At 32.7% G+C, this 22,836-nt stretch overlaps 3 protein-coding genes across 3 annotated transcripts; 1 reads left to right on the top strand and 2 right to left on the bottom strand.

Moving 5' to 3' along the window:
* The first annotated feature begins 4,836 nt into the window (after positions 1-4,836).
* LOC140867212 (VQ motif-containing protein 11-like) lies at positions 4,837-5,547 on the top strand. The gene has a single exon (XM_073272288.1). It carries the CDS (start codon positions 4,868-4,870, stop codon positions 5,459-5,461), a length of 594 nt encoding a protein of 197 aa, XP_073128389.1. The 5' UTR covers positions 4,837-4,867; the 3' UTR covers positions 5,462-5,547.
* A 4,147-nt stretch (positions 5,548-9,694) lies between these two features.
* LOC140862017 (uncharacterized) lies at positions 9,695-11,854 on the bottom strand. The gene is made up of 6 exons (XM_073265021.1): positions 11,673-11,854; positions 11,394-11,570; positions 11,214-11,321; positions 11,071-11,134; positions 10,779-10,877; positions 9,695-9,793 (listed from the first exon to the last, which is right to left on the bottom strand). The coding sequence occupies exons 1-6, from the start codon at positions 11,852-11,854 to the stop codon at positions 9,695-9,697; spliced, it is 729 nt and encodes a 242-aa protein (XP_073121122.1).
* Positions 11,855-14,852: 2,998 nt separating this feature from the next.
* On the bottom strand, positions 14,853-18,299 carry LOC140862016 (uncharacterized). The gene is made up of 3 exons (XM_073265020.1): positions 15,775-18,299; positions 15,580-15,685; positions 14,853-15,485 (listed from the first exon to the last, which is right to left on the bottom strand). The coding sequence occupies exons 1-3, from the start codon at positions 18,297-18,299 to the stop codon at positions 14,853-14,855; spliced, it is 3,264 nt and encodes a 1,087-aa protein (XP_073121121.1).
* Positions 18,300-22,836: the final 4,537 nt, after the last annotated feature.

Below are 22,836 nucleotides of genomic sequence, written 5' to 3'. Positions count from 1 at the left end.
ATTTTTCAAGAGAAGAATACTTATGGTTAACAATTGAGAAAATATAATGAAGTATTTGACCACCGTTGAAGTAGTGATATGAAATTAAGTTTTATTTAATAATAAATTTTTTTCAAATAGTATTTTTTAAATTATAAAAAGAGTTTTAAAAATATATATATCTTTTTCCAACTTTCAAATGTTTTCTTAAATGTGCAAGCATCATGAAAATATAACAAAATTAATAGAAAAGTGAAATAACATCATTAAATTTTAATTTCTCAAGTTTCGTTTATTTTATTTAAGTTTTTATTTTGTAGCATCATGAATTTAATATTTTTATTTTGAACATTGTGTAAAATTGATTTAAATTTGGATAAAAACTCTAATAAATTTGTGTTTTATTTACAACTTGTTTAATGTTAAATATATAATAAATAATATAAAACTCAATTATAAATGATATAACACTACGCGGTGTTAATTTTAACAGACGAGTAGATGGAAGGATCAAACCGGGAACTTTTGAGAAATATTTGGCACGAAATCGGCAATGTAAAAATATTTAGGACTGAACCGAAAACTTTTGAAAAACATTTAGGACCAAACCGGGAACGTATAAACATTTAGGATTGAATCGGGAACTTTTGGAAAAGATTTAGGACCAAACCGGTAACATCCAAACATTTAGGACTAAACCGGAAATGTGTCCAAACATTTAGGACTAAACCGAGATTTTGTCCATAAAATGGAACACTTGAAAAAATGAAGTGTATAATAGATGGATGTAACGATTAGATATGGAATAGGATATATTATGTCATTTATTCTCTGTTGAGAAAATGATTTTTTTCGTCGATTTCTCAAATTTTAGGATTTGATCCATTAAGTTTTTTAAGTTTAATTTTGATATACTAATTTTTTAACTTTCGATAATTTTTGTTCGGTCGCTAACATGACATCAAAATCAATAATTTTTTATGTTATGTCTTTCAATGTTATCTAAACATTTTCCAATGTTATATCAACATTTATAATGTCATATCAACGATTTCATCAAAATAATTGAAAATTTAAATGTAAAAAATAATCAAACTTTAGAAACTTATTGCAATTTCGTGAAATCATTTCAAAACGAGTGCAATAATGGGAAATCGTTTCAAGACGGCAAAGTGAAACTTGTTGACTTTGTTTATACGCCAAGAAATGCCATTTGATAAAAGAACTTTTAATATTTTCTTAATCATATACACAACAAACTACAATTCACTGAGATTTTAAAATAAAATGAATCGCAATTAAATTAAATTATATACAACGCTAAATAATAAAATTTCATAAATTCTTGTTCAAATTGGAGAATTTTTTATATTATTATTTTCATTTATTCCATTTTTTGTGACTTGAAAGCATTAAATACTATGTTCAAAAAAAGAAAGAAAAAATAAGCATTAATTTCTGCAATCTGAATCACTGACTGATGCATGCTTTGTCCCTTGTAAGTTGCAAACTGTTCTATTAAATGAAGAAAATTAAAGCAATATTGTTGGTTCAAAATCGTGACATGGAAGGTGTTGGAAGGATTTCTTCGATTTTGTTTTAATTTTGTAAAAGTATATTGTGGAAATATATCTAATCTAATCAAAACGAATGCCGTACATATTTAATAGAAAAAAAAATACATTACTTTAGAATGTGGAAATATATTTCTCGTTTTCATTCTCATTCTCATGCTCAAAGCTTGCATAATTTCATGATTCATTGACAAGATGATGATTGGATAATATAAAATAATAAATCAATATACTTAGATAAGATATACAATTTTTTTATAAAACTCTAATCAAACATTGAATAAAACAAAAATAAATAATTGATTATCAATATTTTTTTTCTCACACCAATCGGTGACTAAGTTAATAGGCATTATATGCATATTGTTTGGAAGATTGTTTAGGTTTTTTGCCTTGTATTAGAAGTCAAAATCTTTCCCAATGTGAAGTCTTAGCAAAACCATAATATATGTTTTCAATTAGCTAGTTAAAGTTCAAAAATAGTACTACTTAGAACTTGGAAAGCTAGTCAAGATATGCGATTATGGTGTCGTCCACACTAAACATTTGAAAGCATTGAGTGTTCCATGGGCAATATATCCCATGCCTTTCCAAGTCTTCAATCTCAAAATACACGACAACCTACTTGTAACTTTTGACCATAACAAAACATAGACACCCTTGAAAAGGCAGCACATTTGAGACGAAGTCTCGAATTCAAAACCTAATCGTAATCTCTAAGAAAAAAAAAAAAGTGTAATATTTTACACATGAAGTTTCGAGTTCGAGACCTAATTGTAATATCTCTTTTTGCATTTAGGTTTTGTATTTTTGAAACAGGGACTCAAAAGTAGGTCATCAAATATGTATTATAGTTTTTAGTTAAATAAGCCACTTGTTTCTCATAAATATCATTCCTTATGTTAGCTCATTAACAAAAGGGTTTAAATTTGTAATTTGTAACATAAATTTTATTGGGAAAAAAAGTGGGATCGGAACATTATTTCGTTGGATTATTTATTACTATATATTAATACTATTGCAGCAGCAAAATGCAGGAAGGAAACACATCCCGTGAAGACTGAAAAAGCAAAGAAAACTAAATACATGAACATATTCATATCTCGCTAACAAACAAAATCCAAAAGCTGTTTTTATTAAATTTAGAAATGGTGCAAAATATATAAATTTATTCACTTCACATTCCCAATCATTCGAATGAGTATATTGATTTATTTGGTGTTCTAAAACACTTTGCTTATAATTAGTGAAGTTGTAGAACCCAAACGAAAAAAAAAATTAAAAAAACACTTTTGTTCCAATGCTTATGCAGTCATGCTTCATGCCTTTGAACACAAAAATCATACGAAAATATGAGACTGTCTTACATGTCAAGTTTATAAGACAAATCTTTCATCTGATGTGATCTATAAAAAAAATATTATTTTTCGTTTTAAATATCAATCGAATCAACAAATTTTAAGAAAATGTGGATAATATCATAATACTATACAACTTAGAGCTACAATAATCGGAGGGAAAGAAAACAAAATACATGTATGCATTAGGATGGTACAATTTCTGACCCAATCCATCAATTATTTCATCTGTTCTAAGTCCACTCCTCGTTTCCCGTTTCAATTATTTTTAAGGCTTCCACACACACACATTCAATAACATCTATCAATGGATGTAAAAACATATATTTTTCGACCATTTAAATGAAATAAATTTCTCCGTGACTTGTTTTTAATATATCTATTTTACTTCCTAAAAAAATTAATAAATTTAAAAATTATAATAAAATTATTATTTTTAGGTCATTCCTTTCAATATATAAATGATTGAATTCATGCATCCAAAATCTCGAGATAGTTGGAAATATAACATTGATCATATATTCTTTTTGAATTATGAACATTTTTTGCAACATAACTTCAAAATTTACATGTAAAATAAACACCAAAAGATGTTACAAATTCAGAATATTAATTAAATTGCTAATTCATCATCAAACAATTATCACTTTGTTAAAAAATAAAAACATAAAAATTCTACACAACACACTTGAAAGGCCGGATAATTATTAATACTAGTCTATGATGATGCATGCATAAGCGTTCCTTTGTGAGTGTAAATTGACCGTCATACTTATACATCTTACTTCATTCATTTTACTTCTGATGATTATATAATTAAAGCTGTTTGAGAGCTTTTAAGTTTTTAAATTTTGTTTGGCAAATTTTTTTAAAAAACAGCTTATAAGCTGTCAAAATAAGCTGTTTTTAAAAAAGTAAGGGGAGATACTTTTTTTAAAAATATCTTATTTTAATATTTTATCTTTCTAAAATATCCTTAAATATTTTTATAAATCTCCATCATATCCTCCACCCATTAAATATTAAATATTATTTTTAAAAATAAATTACAAATCACATAAATTTTTCTAAAGTAAAATATTAAAACAAATTTATTTTTTAATATATGTTTATTCTAAAACTATTTTCGTATGTGTATAACTCAAAATTTTATGTTCATAGAATTACATCTTTTTTGGTAATTTTGACAATAAAAAGATCTTATAATACCAAACATATCAACATCTTTAAGTTGTTTAAAATAAGTTTACCCAAACACTTTAACAAGCTCGTAAAACAACTTTTAAGCACTAGAAGCTTATAAGCTCTTTTTAATAAGGTAAGTCAAACACCATCTAACTTTTAAATTGTTTGGTGAAATTTAATTCAAAATTATAATTATACTCTCATTATGTGAAATTTTTTCTTATCTTTCCATATCATTTAATTTTAAATCGTTCAATCTTATCTTTATCTATATTTTTAAACTCAATCCTATATTTATATGTATTTTCAAATTTTAGATAACTATATCACTCTTAATAAAAAAATAAAAAAATAATCAATTTAAAATCAATAAAAACAATTATTTCAATCATATTAGTACTATATCAATTGAAAATTTGAAGTTATATTTTACCCCTCTCCATTTTTTTAGTGTAATATAAGATAGTATTTAATTATTTATTAGTTTTTTTTTAATAAAATTTTACAAAATTTCGTTGAAAAAAAGTTGAGAATTACTTCAAATATTTTCAAACACCGCCAAAGACGCAAGATGACTCAAGTTTATTAGATACTATATATATATATATATATATATATAATATTTATTGATATTTTGTAAAAAAAAAATATATTAAACAACCATAATTTTAGTTGTATTCTATTAATAAAACTTACGTGGTGTATTTAACACACACTCTATATATCTATTCTTCTTCTTCTTCCTTCCCGCTTCCATTTCCAGCTTCTCCAATGGCGGCTTCTTCTTCCTCCTCCACCACCACCAACTCCATCTCCGCCCCTTCATTCCCACCCACATTCCCCAACGTATCCGATCCCGCCTCCATTCCCAACACCACCTTCGTCCAAGCCGACCCGTCGACTTTCCGAGCCGTCGTCCAAAGACTCACCGGGAAAGCAGCCTCATCCGAAATGGGTCCCCGGAGGCCCCCCTTCAAGCTCCACGAGAGGAGGCCGACCGCCGCGAGGAGGCTGGAGATCAAGCTCAACAACGGCGTCAATGGCGGCTCCAATGCGAGCACCTCCGCGACGTTACATTCTCATTTCTCTTCTCCGAGGACCCTTCACCGGCATTTCCTCGTGGAGAATATGGTGATGGTCTCGCCGGTGTCGCCGTTGGAGTACTTGGCGGCGCGTGGGGGTCCGAATACTCCGAGGTCGAGTGTGGAAGATGAAGATAGAGCAATTGCTGAAAAGGGTTACTACTTGCACCCGAGTCCGTTAAGCACTCCGAGAGGATACGACCCGCCGGAGCTCCTGCCATTGTTTCCGCTGCAGTCACCGAGAGATAATTATAATAATAGTAATAATAATTCTTCCTCTTGAATTTAGCTATTATATTATATTACATTATTATTCTTAATTAATGGAGTTTGTAATTATTTCTTGGATTAATTTATTAATTATGGGTACTAATCATATTGTAGCTACTTTGTGCATATAATTGTGGCTCTTTTTTTTAAAAATAAAAATAATGAATAGGATTATTGTATTTATTTATAAGTTTTTGTTAATTTATAGATTATAAAAAAGTTAAAGAAAAATCAAAAGTTGGTAGCGTTTGGAAACAAATGTGAAAATCTAAAAATCAAAGTTTGGTAGTGTTTGATAAATAAGTGATTAAAGTAGTTTAACAATGACCTTTTTTTTAGAATCACTTTTAGAGAATCATAATCACCACATGACTAGCTTTTAAATTTCAATTAAGTTAAGCATAAACTAACACATAATCTAAGTTTAAAAAACACACAAAAATGATTTTTTTAAGACAAAAGCTAATAATCATTTTTTTTAGTAATTGCAAACACTTCGTAAGTGCTTTCCGGATTTTGGGGGACGAATTTGACTACACAAGGTTTTTTTTTTTTTTTTTTTTGCTTGCCATTATTATATCGAAAATGAACCCAAAAGAAAGTTCTTTAAAAAAATGGAAAAAATTACATTAGAAAAGTTGCATTTTCGGGGAAAAGCAAGAATCAAATGAAGTTCGAAGTCTTGTTAGTTGTCGTGTGATATTGTAAAATGTACCTAATTTTGTTGAGTTTGTTTTGAATGATTTTGTTCGTATTTCTTTTGTGATGGCACAAATTTTAAAAGTTGATGAAAATTTTAAACTCACATGGAGGGTATGCCGTTCAAGTTAAACTATTTATTTTTATCCTAAAGACTTGTTATTTTATAGTTATATATTTGAATTTAGATAAATTTATGACTAAAAAAATGAATTTCAATAAACAAGGAGAAATGACGTGATCAAATCGAACAGAACACGCCATTGATTGATTTTTTTTTTTTTTTTTTTCATATTATACAATACATTAGTCTGTATGAAAATATATGTATGATTTATTTTTGGTCATTAGATATACTTTTGGTGTATTACGTGTATTGATTTATGTTCTACATAGGTTGGCTAAATAGCCTGGACCTCTTTATATGAACAAGGGCAAACCTCACCTCTTGAGCTAGCTTTTGAGGTGAGTTAGGTCCAAGTTTAATTTCTAACAAGGTATCAAAAGCCCGGGTTCTCGTTATGTGTTGGACGGCCCATAGTTGGCCTCACCCGTCCCATAGTTGGCCACCCATTTAATATATCCACGCTCCAGTCGTTTCATTCTTGGGCGTGAGAGGGGTGTGTTGGTGTATTGATTTATGTCCCACATAGGTTGGCTAAATAACCTGAACCTCTTTATATTAACAAGGGCAAACCTCATCTCTTGAGCTACTTTTTGAGGTGAGTTAGGTCCAAGTTTAATTTCTAACACAGATTTACACTAGTGATCTGTCGTTGGTTATTCCCTTAAAACACCTCGAATAAATGAGAACAATGAGATGTTATGAACGAATTTTTATTAATCCATATGAAGTCTATATTTTTCCAATAAATTTCACATATGAGGATAAACATCCATTTCTAGATGCATAATTGAGATAATTAATATTCTTCGCATGAAATAAAATTTTTCGATAAATGATATGACATGATTAGGATAATCAAAACCTAGATCATCTTTGGTGGGGAAAAGCATTTGGGATTGACATGGACTTGTATAAATTAAATTCCGTTTTAGGTTACAAGACAATTAACTCCTTCCATCAAAAAGGACATTAGTTGGATACTTGAAGTTACATAGATTGTGACAAATCCTCGTTTTTATTTCCCATCCAATTTACATAGAGTAATAATTATTTCTATTTTATGATCAAACATAATATTTCGATTATTATACAATTTCAAATATTGATACCAACACTAATATTATTAGTTACAATTTTTGATAAAACTATAAGATATCATTCTTACCATTAGTATCATAGATAAGACCACACATTTGATTTTGGTGAGTTGCAAAATGTGTAATTACTTTTAAAAAAATGATTTGACGTAATAATTATTCATGTTAGAAGGATGACATAACATTTTGGAGTAATTTTTATTTTTTTTATAAAAAAGTTATGTAATATATATGATATGTTGGAATACAAATTGACATTTAATAGTATGCACATTCAAACATCCATTGCTTCTAAAAGGTATTGTGGTTATTTACATTCGACCCTTGATCAAATTGGCTGTTCTGCAGCAAATGAAGTATAGAGATGCAAGCTTAAATCTTAATACATTTCACGTGGGAAAACCCAAAATGGAAGAAAATTTATAGGCTTATTATTCAAGAAATTATTTTTAAGCAACATTATTATGAAAATAAAATAAGAGCTTGTCCCTGGGAGACTGATCAATTCCTCAAGAAATTGCATCTTCATAGAGAAACAGAGCTAAAGCGCAAGAGAGCAAAGAATTAACAAATTTATACCAACATTTAACCAAAAAATTCCAAAAAACCACGACACTCTCCACCAATCGGACACTCCGGGGGAATTTATTGAGAAATACTTGCGGACACCTCCACCATGATGCCGTATCTTGAACTTTTCCACAACTTAAATTTTCATGTGAAGGCACACACCTCTTACATTTGTCATCGAAGAAGCATATGTTAGTGTCGGATACCAACAATAACTTTTTGATTTTTTGAGTTTTGTGTTATTTATTAATGTTGTCAATACTTCAAGACACACTACGCAGCAGAATAATTAAATAAAAATAAATAGCACACAAATATTTATGCACAAGTACTAAGTATTTGCACGATGACTCATGACGAAATAACCACTAAAAAATAAATCAGTTTACAAAACCAACTAGTGATTGTATATGAAAAATCTATTTTTCTCAACAGATTGAAAAAATAAATAACTTCCTAAAAGTCAGTAAGGACTAGAATATAAAAACCAATGAAAAGTTCTCATAAGCCGAAAAACAAAAAACCAAGTAATCACTTTCAGAATAACACTTCACTCGCGTGTTCTTCAAGTGTTTCCAACACTACTCGGCAACACAGTAAGACGGTAGTAACTTCTTCAGAAATTCATCAACAATCGATCTTCAAATCTCCATAATTTCTTCAGTAATAAGCGTATATTTTACGTGTATTTTGCTCTCTATCTCTCGTCTCTCTTCTCTATTATGAAATATCCATGCATTCCTTTAAATAATCTACAATATCTTGAGAATCCTTCCATAAATAGAATCCTACAAAGTATGAAAACAAGGGATGGGTCGATGCTACCCTCAAGGTAGCACCCCCAAGCTGATCTAGACGGCCCAGATCAGCTCAACAGATCAAATCATTTGATCTGCAAACTGATTTGATCCGTCCAGATCAGTTTTTGGGTACTACCCTAAGGCTAGCACGTACTGAACCAAAAACAAACACTAGTAGAATTTAGGCCTTTTACTTCGTATATTAACTGAAGTCGTAGATAGATAAGTACCGAAGTAGATGCACGTGAAGTAATAGGTACCATTTTACTTCGCTTAATAACCGAAGTATTAGGCATGAAATTACCGAAGTAATAGGGTACCATTTTACTTCGCTTCATATTGGACCGGTTCTGAAGTACATGCTTTTTACTTCAGCATTTACATTATGTGACGAAGTAATATAACATCTATAACTTCGCCATTTACGTTGACTGACGAATTAAATGCGCGTATTTTACTTCGGCAGTTTTCTTAAGTGACGAAGTAATAGAACATATATGACTTCCGTTGATTCATTAAACGACGAAGTAATAGAACATATATGACTTCAGTATTTACATTGAGTGATGAAGTAAATGCTCTATTTAACTTCAAATGTTATGTAACTTGGCGAAGTAAAAACATGCCCTTACTGCAGCAGTTTCATTAATTGACGAAGTAATAAACTACATATGGCTTCGGCTTTTACATTGATTGATGAAGTAAAAATATATGTATCACTAAATCAACATTAAACAATTTTAATTAGATACAATAACACCATTAATATATATATATATCTGAAACGTAAAATACACTAATTAGATTGATAAATTATCCATCCAAAAGTACATCCATCAATATAAAATTATGCATCCACGAGTATTTCTACAAAAGATTGATAAACTATCCATCCAAAAGTATATCCATCAATAAAAGTATTATACATATATCCCAACGTGCATATGACCAATTTATGAACCTACATAGGAGTAGATGAATTCGCTCCATTCACTTCTAATTTCGTCAAATTGAGCTTGGTCGTAATATTGGTTCCTGATGGATCCTGAATACTGAAATGTAAAAAAAATAAAATACATTAGAATAAAATTTAAGATCAAGGATTCATATTTATGAGCAACTCAGTGAGGAAGTGCGGCATAGAAGCAATTATATGGTATTCTTCCTCCCTCGGTTGATTTTCTCATAGTGAGAAACAACTCGCACCAATAACCATTCATCTTCTGAAGTAGATCAATAACAATTTGCTGGCACTATGAAGTGCAGTAACCATATTCTTTCACCTGGCTTTAGTGAGTTCAATGCATGTCAGAGAAGCTTATCATTTGATTTCTAAACAATGGATTGCTTTAGCATGTAGGTGAGAGAATATATACCACAAAAGGTTGTGTCAATCCAATGAAAAATCAAACACAATAAGAAATTCTTCCTTCACTTTAGCCTTTACAGCTTTAGAACAGATAAACACACTTTGAGCTATGTTTGAGTTTCCTTTGAAGAGGTCCAGTATTCGAACTGTGAAACATACTATTTTTTCGTTCTTTGAGCTTATAATTAGATTCCTGATTATATTTGTTTCTCTTGGCAGATACAAGGAGATTTTGTCCTTGTTACTGGAGATACCGTGAGCAACATGTCACTTTCACAGGTACTCAAAGAACACAAGGAAAGAAGAAGAAAGGATAGCAATGCTGTAATGACAATGGTGATTAAACAGTCGAAGCCATCTACAGTAACTCGTCAATCTCGTGTTGGAAACGAGGAGCTGTTTCTGGCTATTGACCCTGATACGAAACAGCTCCTGCATTATGAGGAAAAGTCTGATAATATGAAAGGGACAGTCAATCTAGACAAGGAAACTAACAGTGCTAAGACAGAAAGTTTGGAAAGAAGAATGCCAAAAATGCCAACTTCAAAACAGATGCCAACTTCAAAACAGATGCCAACTTCAGATTCATTTATGAGCAACTAAGTAGCAAAAAAGGATGGAAACAGATTTTCACGTAAACCAAATCATAAAATGAAAAGGAAACTCACCATTTTATCCAAATGTAGATTTTCACATTCAACTATATCTTTCATATACTTCATCACACAAAATCCGCATTCAACCGAACCACTTTGTTTTATATTACCCTACAATGAAATAAAAAAAATATTTCAGCAATAAGTTTAGAAAAAAAAAACTGAATTAGGTAAGCAAATGAGTAAAGTTCTCAAATATAATATAACACTAAAACACCATCCCTAGTCCCTATAGTACAGTACTTTAACGCCATCAAAATATTTCAATCACATTCATGTTTTCATATGTAAGCACAACACATACCGTCAATTGTTTAAAAAGTGGCCCTCTAGGAATACCTCTTGAAGCATTGTACATCTTGACCCCACTACATTTGATAAAGTCAAAAATTATTTTTTTTTCATGTGTATAAGAGAATTGATTCGTCAACATAATCTACTACCTACTTTGTCACTATCTTTTTCCATTCCTCATCTCGACATCTGTTAGTAGTAGAGTCCAGCAAATAGATCATATTTTTATCTTCATTGACGATAGTCAAGATCCAATGGTACCTGCAAAAAATAAAAAAAAAATATAACATTGACTATCATGCAGTATGAATTTTTATATAATTAAAATCATACCCAGTGTTGTATGGGATGAGGCATATGCTGTCTCTACACACTGCTTCCAACTGGTTAGCAATATGCTGTGATAAGTGGCTGCCATCTCTGTCAATTGGGCATGTAGGTATGTGGCCAGGATCCACAAATGAAATACTATCAGCCCGGTTTGCTTCCTTCAAATATTTATAGAGGTGACTGCAATAAAGATTACAAACACGATGAGAAATCTTTTCAAGAGTGACAAGTTCCAAATAAAATATTTAATATGCAAACATTGAAGGTTAGACACAAAATTACCCCATATAAACCAAAATATGTCCGGCACCTATCTCTCTCATCTCCATAAAGGATATGATATCTTGTCTCAGCAACCGTGATCCTTGAGGACGTCCAAACATAGCATCATCAAACTTCACGTAGATGCTGTCATATTCCTCCATCAACCTAACAACATACGAGTATATATACTTGCATGCCATGGGTAATGTTTTTTCAACGTCCTTGAACTTCTCACGCTGACCAACAACATCCGAAATAGCAAATGGTTGCTGTCTCTCCTTCTACAGAGCAGCAAGCAACATTCTTATGTCATGAACAAAGCATGTGCTTAAAAGAAATCATAATGCACAAGCAAAGAATAAGATGGGAGTGAACAAAATCTTCAACACGAAATCATATTCCCGATTATTAATCAAAATGCATCTCTTCATCTCAAATAAACTTCAACCAATGATCTACACATGTAGAGTGCAAGTGTATTATTCGTGAGAATATTTCTTATAAAACCAATAAGTATACAAATCAAGACAAATGCAAACTATTTTTCCTTGAATTTTGTAGATGGAGATCATACAGACACACACATATATATTCTAAATGTTAGCAATAAAATCATCTCCTCTCCCAATTTTCATAATTAAAAATCAGTATACTTGGTCACAATACCTTTTTCTTTGGAAAAATTACCAACTCTTTAGGCCAACCAACAATGGCTCCAATTGCATCAGTAACGATTGTTGGTCCAGACTTAATTGGGATTGGAAGCATTGCTGTTTCATCTAACACAACATCAACAGACACCTTGAAGTTCTCTTCCCCAAGTGGAACATTGTGAATCATGACATTTGGGCCTCCCTCTGATATTACTGTGCCATACGCCACCACATTTTCACATTTTTTGACGGCAAGGTGGCATTTTTTACCCTTTAAGAACAATAAATTATTATATATACATATGTAAAATGTGATTAAAAAAATCAAATTTCCCATGAAACATATGAATATCGAACCTTCATGTCAGGAGGGCCGCATTCATAAAAATCTTCCAAATCCTTTGACAACTTTGGGTCCATATCCTTCGATTGTTTTTGCTTTGGACATTGAATTTCTGAGGACTTGTTTGATGCTACAATCTCAGAACTTCGATCATTGATGATTGGCAAAACACTAGCAAGTTGAGCCTTCAACTTCTCTAATTCAGCCTTCAAAAGTCTAGTCTCCTCCAATTGTTCATTGCTGTTTCCCGTCGTAGTTTTCTGGAATGATTCCCTCTTTTTTCTTGGAGTCTTAAAAAAAACGTGAGGTTTTACAAATCCTCCCACGCCTCGAACCCTTCCATGGTGTTCCTGACTTCCTAAGGCAGTGGTTAAAACATCATTCATTCCAAAAACCTTGAATTCTCCTTTTTCCTTTTTCTCCAATAAGTCATCCTACAAATGAGACATAAAAAATCAATCGAAAAAATTTAATATATCTAGGGAATATGGTGATTGATAAAACTAAACATTTACAATTTTTTCAGCAACTTCTGATGTGTCCGGACTCGTAATGATTCCAGATTTGTCTTCACGAGCTTTTCGCCAAAGAATCGATCTATCAACTACTTCGTCTTCAGCAATTATGTTTTTCTCCCTCTACAATCCCAAAATTTTCATCTTACGAACATTAATTACTTTCTGAAAATGAAAAATAGAATGATGCATAGCTTACCAGTTCAGCCTCCAATCCGATGTAACCCTTTCGAGACATTTTGTGGTGATATCTACAGTGCATTGTTCGTTCTTTTTGCTTTTCGTGAGTAGCCTAAATCATTTTGTTCATAAGTTTAAGTATGGAATTAATAATTTTTAAAAGAAACATGAAAATTGTCATCAAAGTACCTCCCATGATGGATCTAGTCTCGCATTCACAAATTCCTTCCAATCTGCTATTGGGAGTTGATACTGACTAGGCGGAGAAATCAATTTTTCAGGATTATCTCTGTTAGGCCAAACAAATCTGCTGGTCAATTTGTTTTTGAAATCTCGCCATTTCTGAGCTGCTGAACTCATCACCGAAGACTGACTTTCTGGCGCTACCTCGAAGACATTCTGCAACAGAAAATGTTGGATTTTATTTCATATGATATATACCATTAGGTGAAACTGTACAATAAAATAAGAAATGTTCATCAAATAGGTAATTAAGGTTGAAACAATTTAAAGTTTTACTATTTTTCAGAATTGGTTAGCTGGATCTAATCATAAAAAAACATGCTACACTATCATTATTTTAGTAATAAAGAAGTTCCAAAAATAATCAATCATCACTGACCGAGTACAAAGTAGAAGCATACACATATCATGCCTAAGATTACAACAAGAATTGTGTAATGCATAACTTTCAAAATGTCAGAATGACAAAGTATAATGAATGGATGCAATTAATTTTCATATTTTCCTTAAGCTATCAGACTAAATTATTCTTAACAAAATCAGAAATAAAGGAGGAAAAAAGGCAACATAACAAAATAGTTATGGTCCAATTATAAAGGGCGAACAACTAAAGTCAGCTTATGGATAATCAAGCAAGATTGTAATGCCATTATTGAAATAAAATCTTGAACTCACCGAGATCTCTTCCCACACTTTTTGTTTGATGTTTTCTGGAACATCAGGCCACGATTTTATATTGATTGGCACCATAGATCTAGCAATGGATCCAATGTATGATTGTAGTGCCCTACCATTTGCATTGTATGCTGGCCGCCCCATATCATCATAATCGATCTTCGTTTTTTTTCCCCATCTTGCAGCTGTACTTACTTTAGCCATCAATGTAGGGCCTCGCTTCTTTTGAATATTTACATGATGTGCTTCTCCATCAGTAAGCCCAAGTTCCTCTTCATCTCCATGATTTTCATCAGCATCTAATTCTTGAAGCTGCTCAACTAAAACTTTCTTTTTATGTTTTCTTTGACTCATTATATATGTTTAACACTGCATAAATGTTTTGAAAACAAACGTTAAATAATAATGATAACACAAATGTCATAAATAATAACAAGAATTCAAAAGACAAATAATAACAATAAGAAAAAATAAATAAATAATAACAACAATAATAATAATACTAATAAACGGGTCATAACATATGTTTTTACAACACATAAAGTGTCTTTGCTTATCCATAACAAAACATGACATAAAGTACAAAACATCATTTTTTCTTGTTCGTTTCCCAGACACCCTCGTTTTCCACTCTAAAGTATCTTTCGTGAATAGGTATATCATGAGTCTCAACATCATCAATTGGTCGAGACTCTGGAATACTATTCCAACCATCATCCTCCCCCTCATAGCACCTATTTGGCACTGGGAGCACAATTGACCATCCTTTTTTTGATGGGTCATCAATATAAAAAACTTGATTGACTTGACTTGCAAGGGAAAATTCATCATTCTTGTGCCCTCTTTTGTTCATGTTGACCAAAGTGAAGCCACATTCATCGTTGTTTATTACTCCCTTATCATTTGCAACCCAAGCGCACTTGAAAAGAGGAACTTGAAATTGATGATAGTCTAATTCCCATATTTCTTCAATTACTCCATAAAAAGACACATCAGCAATCAATGGATTTTTATCTTTGGCACTACAGACAAGCATGGTGCTGGCAACTAGAGAAACCCCACTGTTTTGGCAAACTCTATCATCATCCCGCGCCTTTGTTTGGTATAAGTTGCCATTTATCACATAACTACTGTACTTAATGACTTGCGGGCGTGGTCCATGAGCTAGCCATGTCAATGTCGATGTCGTTCCACCATTGCAACTATCTATTTCAGCAGCCACCTAACATGTATTCAATTAGAAAAGAGTGATTAAAATACTAGATAAAACATGCTCACCGCAAATTCTTTAATAAATATTTTTTCATCTAACTAACCTTTGCGCGAAACCAGTCAATGAACCTCTTATTGTGAGCATCTTGTATCCATTTTTCATCTTTCTCTTTTTTCGGAAACATGGACTTCAAAAAGGTTTTATGTTCACTGTGGAAATATTATGTATAATATTTTTTAATAAACATATTTTGATAGTCACAAATGTGCAGAATTATATATTAATGAGTTGAACTTACATTATGTAGGGAGATACTTCTTCTGTATTTTCCAGAACAGTCAAATGTGCTTGTTGCATATCACTTTGCGGCACTACAATTGGTGTTTTGCATGCTAAAAATCCAGGAACATTGGATTTGGGGTCTCGGTTTGATTGAGGGACCCCAACAGGATCAAGTCCGTTGAGGTATTCAGAACAAAACTCAATTGCTTCTTCCGCTGAATATCTCTTAACAATGCAACCTTCAGGATATTTTCGACTGCCAAAATAACTCTTAAACACCTTCATGCATCTTTCGAATGGATACATCCAACGAAAGTAGACAGGTCCACATAATCGGACTTCTCGAACAAGGTGGATTGTTAAGTGCACCATAATGTCGAAGAAAGATGGGGGAAAATACTGCTCCAATAAGCAAAGTGTAACAACGAAGTCAGATTGCAGCTTATCTAACTTGGCTACATCTATAACCTTGCAACAAATATCTTTGAAGAAAAAACATAATCTTATGATGGCGTATCTAACATGTTTTGGCAACGCATCACGAATGAGTATTGGTAGGAGTTGCTGCATTAGAACATGGCAATCATGGGATTTCAAGCCAGTCAACTTCAGCTCAGACAAGCACACAAGATTCTTCGTGTTCGATGAGTAACCTTCTGGAACTTTTATATCCATTAATGATTGACACACTTGTAACTTCTCTTTTTTTGTGAATGAGCATGCAGCAAGAGGGAGATATGTTCTTTTTTCTCCAAATTTAGGTGTCAATTCAGGCCTAACTCCCATTTGAAGCATGTCCAGCCTAGCTGCCAGATTGTCCTTAGATTTTCCTTTAACATTCATCAAAGTATTAATGAGGGATTCAAAGACATTTTTCTCTATGTGCATCACATCGAGACAATGCCTAACATGAAGATGTTTCCAATAAGGAAGATTGAAAAAAATTGACTTTTTCTTCCAACATTTTTTAAAATCTGTTTCCCCTAAATATTTTTCTTCTTTGCTGTCTTCCACATTATTCTCCTTTGATTTTTTTCTCTTTTTACCTTTCACACTGACCTTCTTTCCAAAATCACATCTTATGTCCGCAAGTTTGTCAAACAAGGCAACCCCAGATAATGGTGTGGATTTTTCTCCATGTTCTTCCATGCCATTGAATTCCTTAGTTTGCCTTTGATAGGGATGAAACATTGGTAGGAAACGTCTATGACCAACAAATGACATTTTCTTCCCATTTTCCAAATGATTTGCACAAGTATCTTCTCCGCATACTGGACATGCATAATAACCATGTGTAGTGCATCCACTAAGGTTACCATAGGCAGGAAAATCATTAATGGTCCATAATAAGACTGCTTTAAAGGTGAAAAACTGTCTTCGATAAGCATCATAAACGCCATCAACTCCTTCCCACAATCGTTGCAAATCTTCAACTAGCACCTCGAGGTAAACATCTATATCATTTCCTGGTTGTTTAGGCCCTGAAATGAGCATAGTTAGCATGATGAATTTCCTCTTCATACACATGCTTGGAGGAAGATTATAGGTGGTCAACATGACTGGCCAGCAGCTATACCGACTACTAAGATTGCTATGAGGATTAATGCCATCAGCTGCAAGTGCTAGGCGAAGATTTCTTGGTTCACTTTCGAAGTCGGGCCACATATGATCCACCAACCTCCAAGATGGGGAATCAGATGGATGACGTAACTGACCAGCAACTCTTGTGGTTTCTGCATGCCAAGTTAAATTCTTTGATGTCTCTAAAGATTTGAACATGCGCTTAAATCTTGGTATGGGAGGGAAATACCACATCACCTTGGCAGGAATACCTTTCTTCTCAATGTTCTTCTTGTTTAGCTTCCAACGCGACGATCCACATTTAGGGCAACTTACACAGTCCTTATATTGTTTCCTATAAAGAATGCAATCATTGGAACAAGCATGGATCTTTTCATGACTCAACGACAGACAACTCAACGTCTTTTTTGCATCATACGTTGAGGATGGTAGATTGTGATTATCTGGCAGCATATCCCCAAAATCCGTTAGTAGATCTGAAAATAAAGCATCACTCATCCCATGCCTTGCTTTGGTGTTGTATAATTTTACAAGTGCACTCAACTTTGTGTAACGTGTACATCCATTGTACAAAGGTTTCTCTGCTTCCTCCAAAAATTTCATAAACGCTTCTGGATTTTCTGTATAATTATCATATGCTGCCTCACACATATTAGTGGTTTCAAAGTCGTCATTATAATCACCAATTGGCTCCTGGTTGGTGCTTAAATTCATTCTATCATTTTCGGCAGACTCGCCATGCCAAATCCAAGTCATATAATTCTGACTAAAACCATGGAAATAAAGATGCTCTCGAATGGACGTAATCGGTCCTTTCTTCAGATTTTTACATTTGCAACAAGGACAATGAATTAAATTCGAGTCAATATGGGGATTTTGTAAACAACCGCTAATGAACTGTTCCACACCCTCCTCATATTGTTTCGACCTTCTATCAGAGTGAATCCAAGATTTATCCATAATTAACAACTTACCTTCAACAAAGAATTAAATAAAGATAAGTTATAATAAAACATAATTAAAAATTTTAATTACATGACAATCATTTAGTGATTTTCACTTCAAACACTAGTTACTGCGACTCTCCAACCAATATAAATTGTGAAATTATATTCGATTAAAATACAATAAATAGATTAAATATTGCAACATTGATTTAAAAAATAAAAAATAGTGAAAGACACATTGTCCTTTAATTTGGATGGATTCAGTATCATAAAAAATGAAATTCCTGACGCAAACAATGAATCATCATATAATCAAAATATTGAAAGCACAGGGATAAAATATGCGATCAGGTTTAATTTCAAAGCACATTAAAACTCCACCAAAGCAGAACAAGTTCTAAAAATACCTGATTTTGTTGCGGCAGTGAAGTTTGCTGCTTATACAAGTTTCGTAGTCTTTTAAATTCTCTTTTGAGCCCTTAATGCTCCACTACAAAAGCATCCAGAAAGTTAAAATCAGATTCCATAAAAACTTGTTAAATGTGTAGTGCAAGAATCCATGTTCAGATTTGTTAGATTCAGGTACGAGCGAGAAGAGCTAGTATGCTACTTTCAAGTTCAGCAATATATATTGTATACCAGCTAAATTTATTTCAGCAAATTTGTAAAGATTTCTAGCAAGTGAAATGGTTTTCTTGTTTCCTAGGAGCATCGCTGTGAAAAAACTGTCATAGGTGCGGTGCGGCTTCGTAGCCTCATCAAGTCATCATTTTTTATTTTTTCAAGCTAAAGTACCAACAAATTCAGTAAGTCACAGATACATAATAGATTTTATTTTCTGTTCAGTTTCTCATGCATGATTTAAAGATATATAGCTATATTACCTTCAATTCTTTTTCAGTGGCTATATCGTGAGATAGTAGAAGCTTTCTGATTATTTCAATAGGATCACCAGTATCTCAATTGAGAGAATTTTTCCCACCATAAAATAGTAATTGTATATTAAAAAACAACTAAATGTTAAATGATCCGTGAGAAACACGATATGCACCAGAAATTTTGTTGTCAACATGTGATTAACCACAGTTGCAAAATTTTGTGACTTTTTCTTTTCAGTATGTTTTGAATAAAAGAATTAAGAAGTTATATATCAATATACCACTGTTTGTGTTTAGGAAGTAAATTTTTGCAACAGCTTGAACGCTGAACCCCGAAAAATCTGGATTAACATATGAACCCAAAGAATGAATTTTAGAATTCCATTGATAAAATCCATGTGGTGAATAGAGATATTAAAAAAACATAGTAAGAACCCCGGAAGTTGCTTATTTGTGATAGCCAAAACAGCATGAACACGAACAATCAGTTTGAAGCAAAGTACTGATACGTATGTACAATGTTATATCAAACCACAATGGCTAGAAATCGATAAAACATGATTATTGAACCAAAAATTTTTTGGCTCCAGATTTTTAAATAGTTACAAAGCAAGCAAATTATGATACAGTTTTTTAAAAAATAAAAAAGATTCATGGATATAACTCCAGAATACCAAAGTTCCGTGTGGTTCAAAAAATTTTTTTGATTCAAGTGGGTTTTTGCGGCAGTGAAGTTTTTACCTCGTGGTTCAAAATAATACCAAAGGTGCATTTTTACCTCGTCCCTATTATTACCGCCGTCGATTGTTATATTTTACTTCGCAATTACTAATTGGCAAAGTAAAATGTGACGAAGTAAAAAGCACAAAATACCTGTTGTTGTTGCAGCAGTGAAGTTTCCTGCTTATACAAGTTTCGTAGTCTTTTAACTTCTCTCTTAAGAACTTAGCGCTCCACTGCATAAAATTCCAGAAAGTAAAAATCAGATTCCATCAAAGAACTTGTCGAATGTGTAGTGCAAGAATCCATGTTCAGATTTGTTAGATCCAGGTGCGAGCGAGTAGAGCTAGGATGCTACTTTCAAGTTCAGCTATATATATTGTATACCAGCTAAATTTATTTCAACAAATTTGCAAAGATTTCTAGCATGAAAATATCCAACTATAGAATTTATACTTTGTTTTTCTATTTATCATTTTTGTTAATTAACTAAAGTATTCTCATCCAAATACAGCACAATAAAAACATGTTAAATCGCAATGGATATCATTTTCCTCCAAAAACAAAAGGACAAGTGCTACTACAACATCAAGTATATATATCAAGTACTGTGGTGCGCACGATTCATTTATCAATGTCTCTTGTTAAGGATTTTAGAAGCTTCTGTATATATTATTACTCAAGCTTCTGTAGGAATGGAATGGTAGGGCAGGCAAAATGTAGGCAAGAATAAATTATATAATTAGTGAGTGGAGAAATATATATAGCTCAAATACGAGATGATTGATTTATGTATATCAGCAGAATAGCATAGGAATGGTGATTTCTTGCCCCGGAAACCAAACACTACTTCTTCTCCCTTATCATCTGTCACTACAAATACAAACACTCAAATTACACCTCGATTTGATCTTTCATCTCCCACTGTTTTTAACCTTTGCCCCTTTCCTTAGCTTCTGATCTATAACATAAGCAACAAAGCTTTGCTTCACTCTTTCTTTCTCTCTCTCTTTCTAGTTTGCCAGTAAATGGCAGTGGCTCAGTGTCAGTGCAAGAAAAAAAGGGCGAGAGTTTTCATTTGGAAGGTAAAAGCTTTTGCTCGATAACCCTCTAAAATAAATACACTCAATCTTGCCCCTTCCATGAACACACACACATAGTGGTGTCTCTTTCTCCCCTGCAAAACACAGCGTGCACTCTGCAAAAAACTCTCTCTCTCTTCTCAATATTCATCAGTGAGTTCCTTTCTTTAACTCATTTTGTTGTGTCTGTGCAGAGGCAGCAGAAGAAGGGAGATTTTTAATGCTTGTGTTTGCGTGCATGTGTAAATTAAAGAACCGGAAGGAAACATAAAAACACTAAAAACCCATTTCCAAAGGATAAAGATAACCTGGGCAGGCTACTTTCTCATACCCATATCATATCCAAGACCCCAAAGATTTTGAAACCCACCCCACCCCTTCATCCACTGATCACTACAGACTCTACCAACACTGTTTGGGATTTTCTGATAAAAAAGCTGAAACCTTTAGCATAAAACTCGGGAGGGAATTGCGTGAGATATAACACAAAAGATAGCTTGATGAACTAGAAGAATATTTAAAACTCGAATCAACAGAGAAACCCAATTGACGTTTAAAAAAAAGGAAACATTGGCATATCTTTGTAGTTTTCTGGATCGAAAGACAAGTAAAACGCAAAGAAAAAAGGAAAACCCAAATTTATGTTCAAAAAAGGGCATCGTATTCATGTAAAAAAAGAAGAAAGAAAACATCTTCCAAAACATGTAAACCCTAAATTGAAACCAAAACAGAGAGATTCAGACCTTTTGCTTTCGAAATGTGGCGTTGGCGTCGGTTCCCGGCGGTGGTTGATGGTGGGCGGCTGAAGAAGAGAAAGGGATCGAGCAGGGTTTCTTTTCCCGCAATGAAGAAGAAAGGGGATCGATCGTGTTTTGTGATGATATTTTACCAAGTGTTGAAAAAGTTAGAAAGAAAAGTCATTGGAGTTAATATTTTTAATCCGGTTCATCCTTTTACTGCATCAATTATAATTAAAAATTTTAATTTATTACTTTTTACTTCATCAATTATAGTATGCTGAAGTAAAATACTATCCAAAATTATTAGTGAAGCCCGGGTTTTTTAAGTACCGAAGTAGAAGGTGCGTTTTTACTTCGTTCGTGTTATTAGCGAAGTTGATTGTCACATTTTACTTCGGAATTATTAATTGGCGAAGTAAATAATGGCGAAGTAAAAAGCGAAAATTCTACTAGTGAAAATATTATTAGAAATCAAATATTTCCATGAAAAGATAATATTTATCACCTATTTTAAAACATGTCTAATAAAGGCAAAACTCTAAAAATAGAATTTGATTGCAAATAGGAAACAAATCTAAAAGATGTGTAGAACACGTTCTTTCAGCATAGAATGATCGTCTCAATCTTTCGGTGTCCTCTCTTTCACCTCACAGAAGCACAGATTGATTTCCGACTGTACAAGCCATGCACACCATTAGGGAGTTGCTGCCGGTTTTTTCTGCGTTTTGTTACAAGTGTAAACTCTTCGCTGTCACTTGTCTTGTTCTTATTTACATCTTTGATTTGATGAGCATTTCTGTCATTCCCATCAAATATCTTTATGATTGCACTGTCATTTGCAATTGCTTCGGCAGAATCACTAGAATATTCATTCTTCATGTCACTAATAGGAGCAGTGATATTGCTAGTGGGTTCAGGAGGATTCTGTACTGATTTTATTATGAAGCTTAGAAGAATCTGCCTTGCTAACTCTGCCTTCACCGTGTCGGAACCTTTTTTCTTGGACCTTTCAATTACTTCTTCGGCGAGATTCTCTCCTCCAGAACCTGTATGCACGATTTTGTCAAATGAATTGGTATCATTGCCAAGTTTTGAACCTTTAGTAGCGACATTAATTTGCCATGCATTTC

The sequence above is a fragment of the Henckelia pumila genome, chromosome 4 (genome assembly GCF_033568475.1).
Source record: "Henckelia pumila isolate YLH828 chromosome 4, ASM3356847v2, whole genome shotgun sequence".
Taxonomy (NCBI): Eukaryota; Viridiplantae; Streptophyta; class Magnoliopsida; order Lamiales; family Gesneriaceae; genus Henckelia; species Henckelia pumila.
The sequence above is the reverse complement of the archived record's forward strand: the minus strand, read 5'-3'. Positions and strand labels throughout refer to the sequence as shown.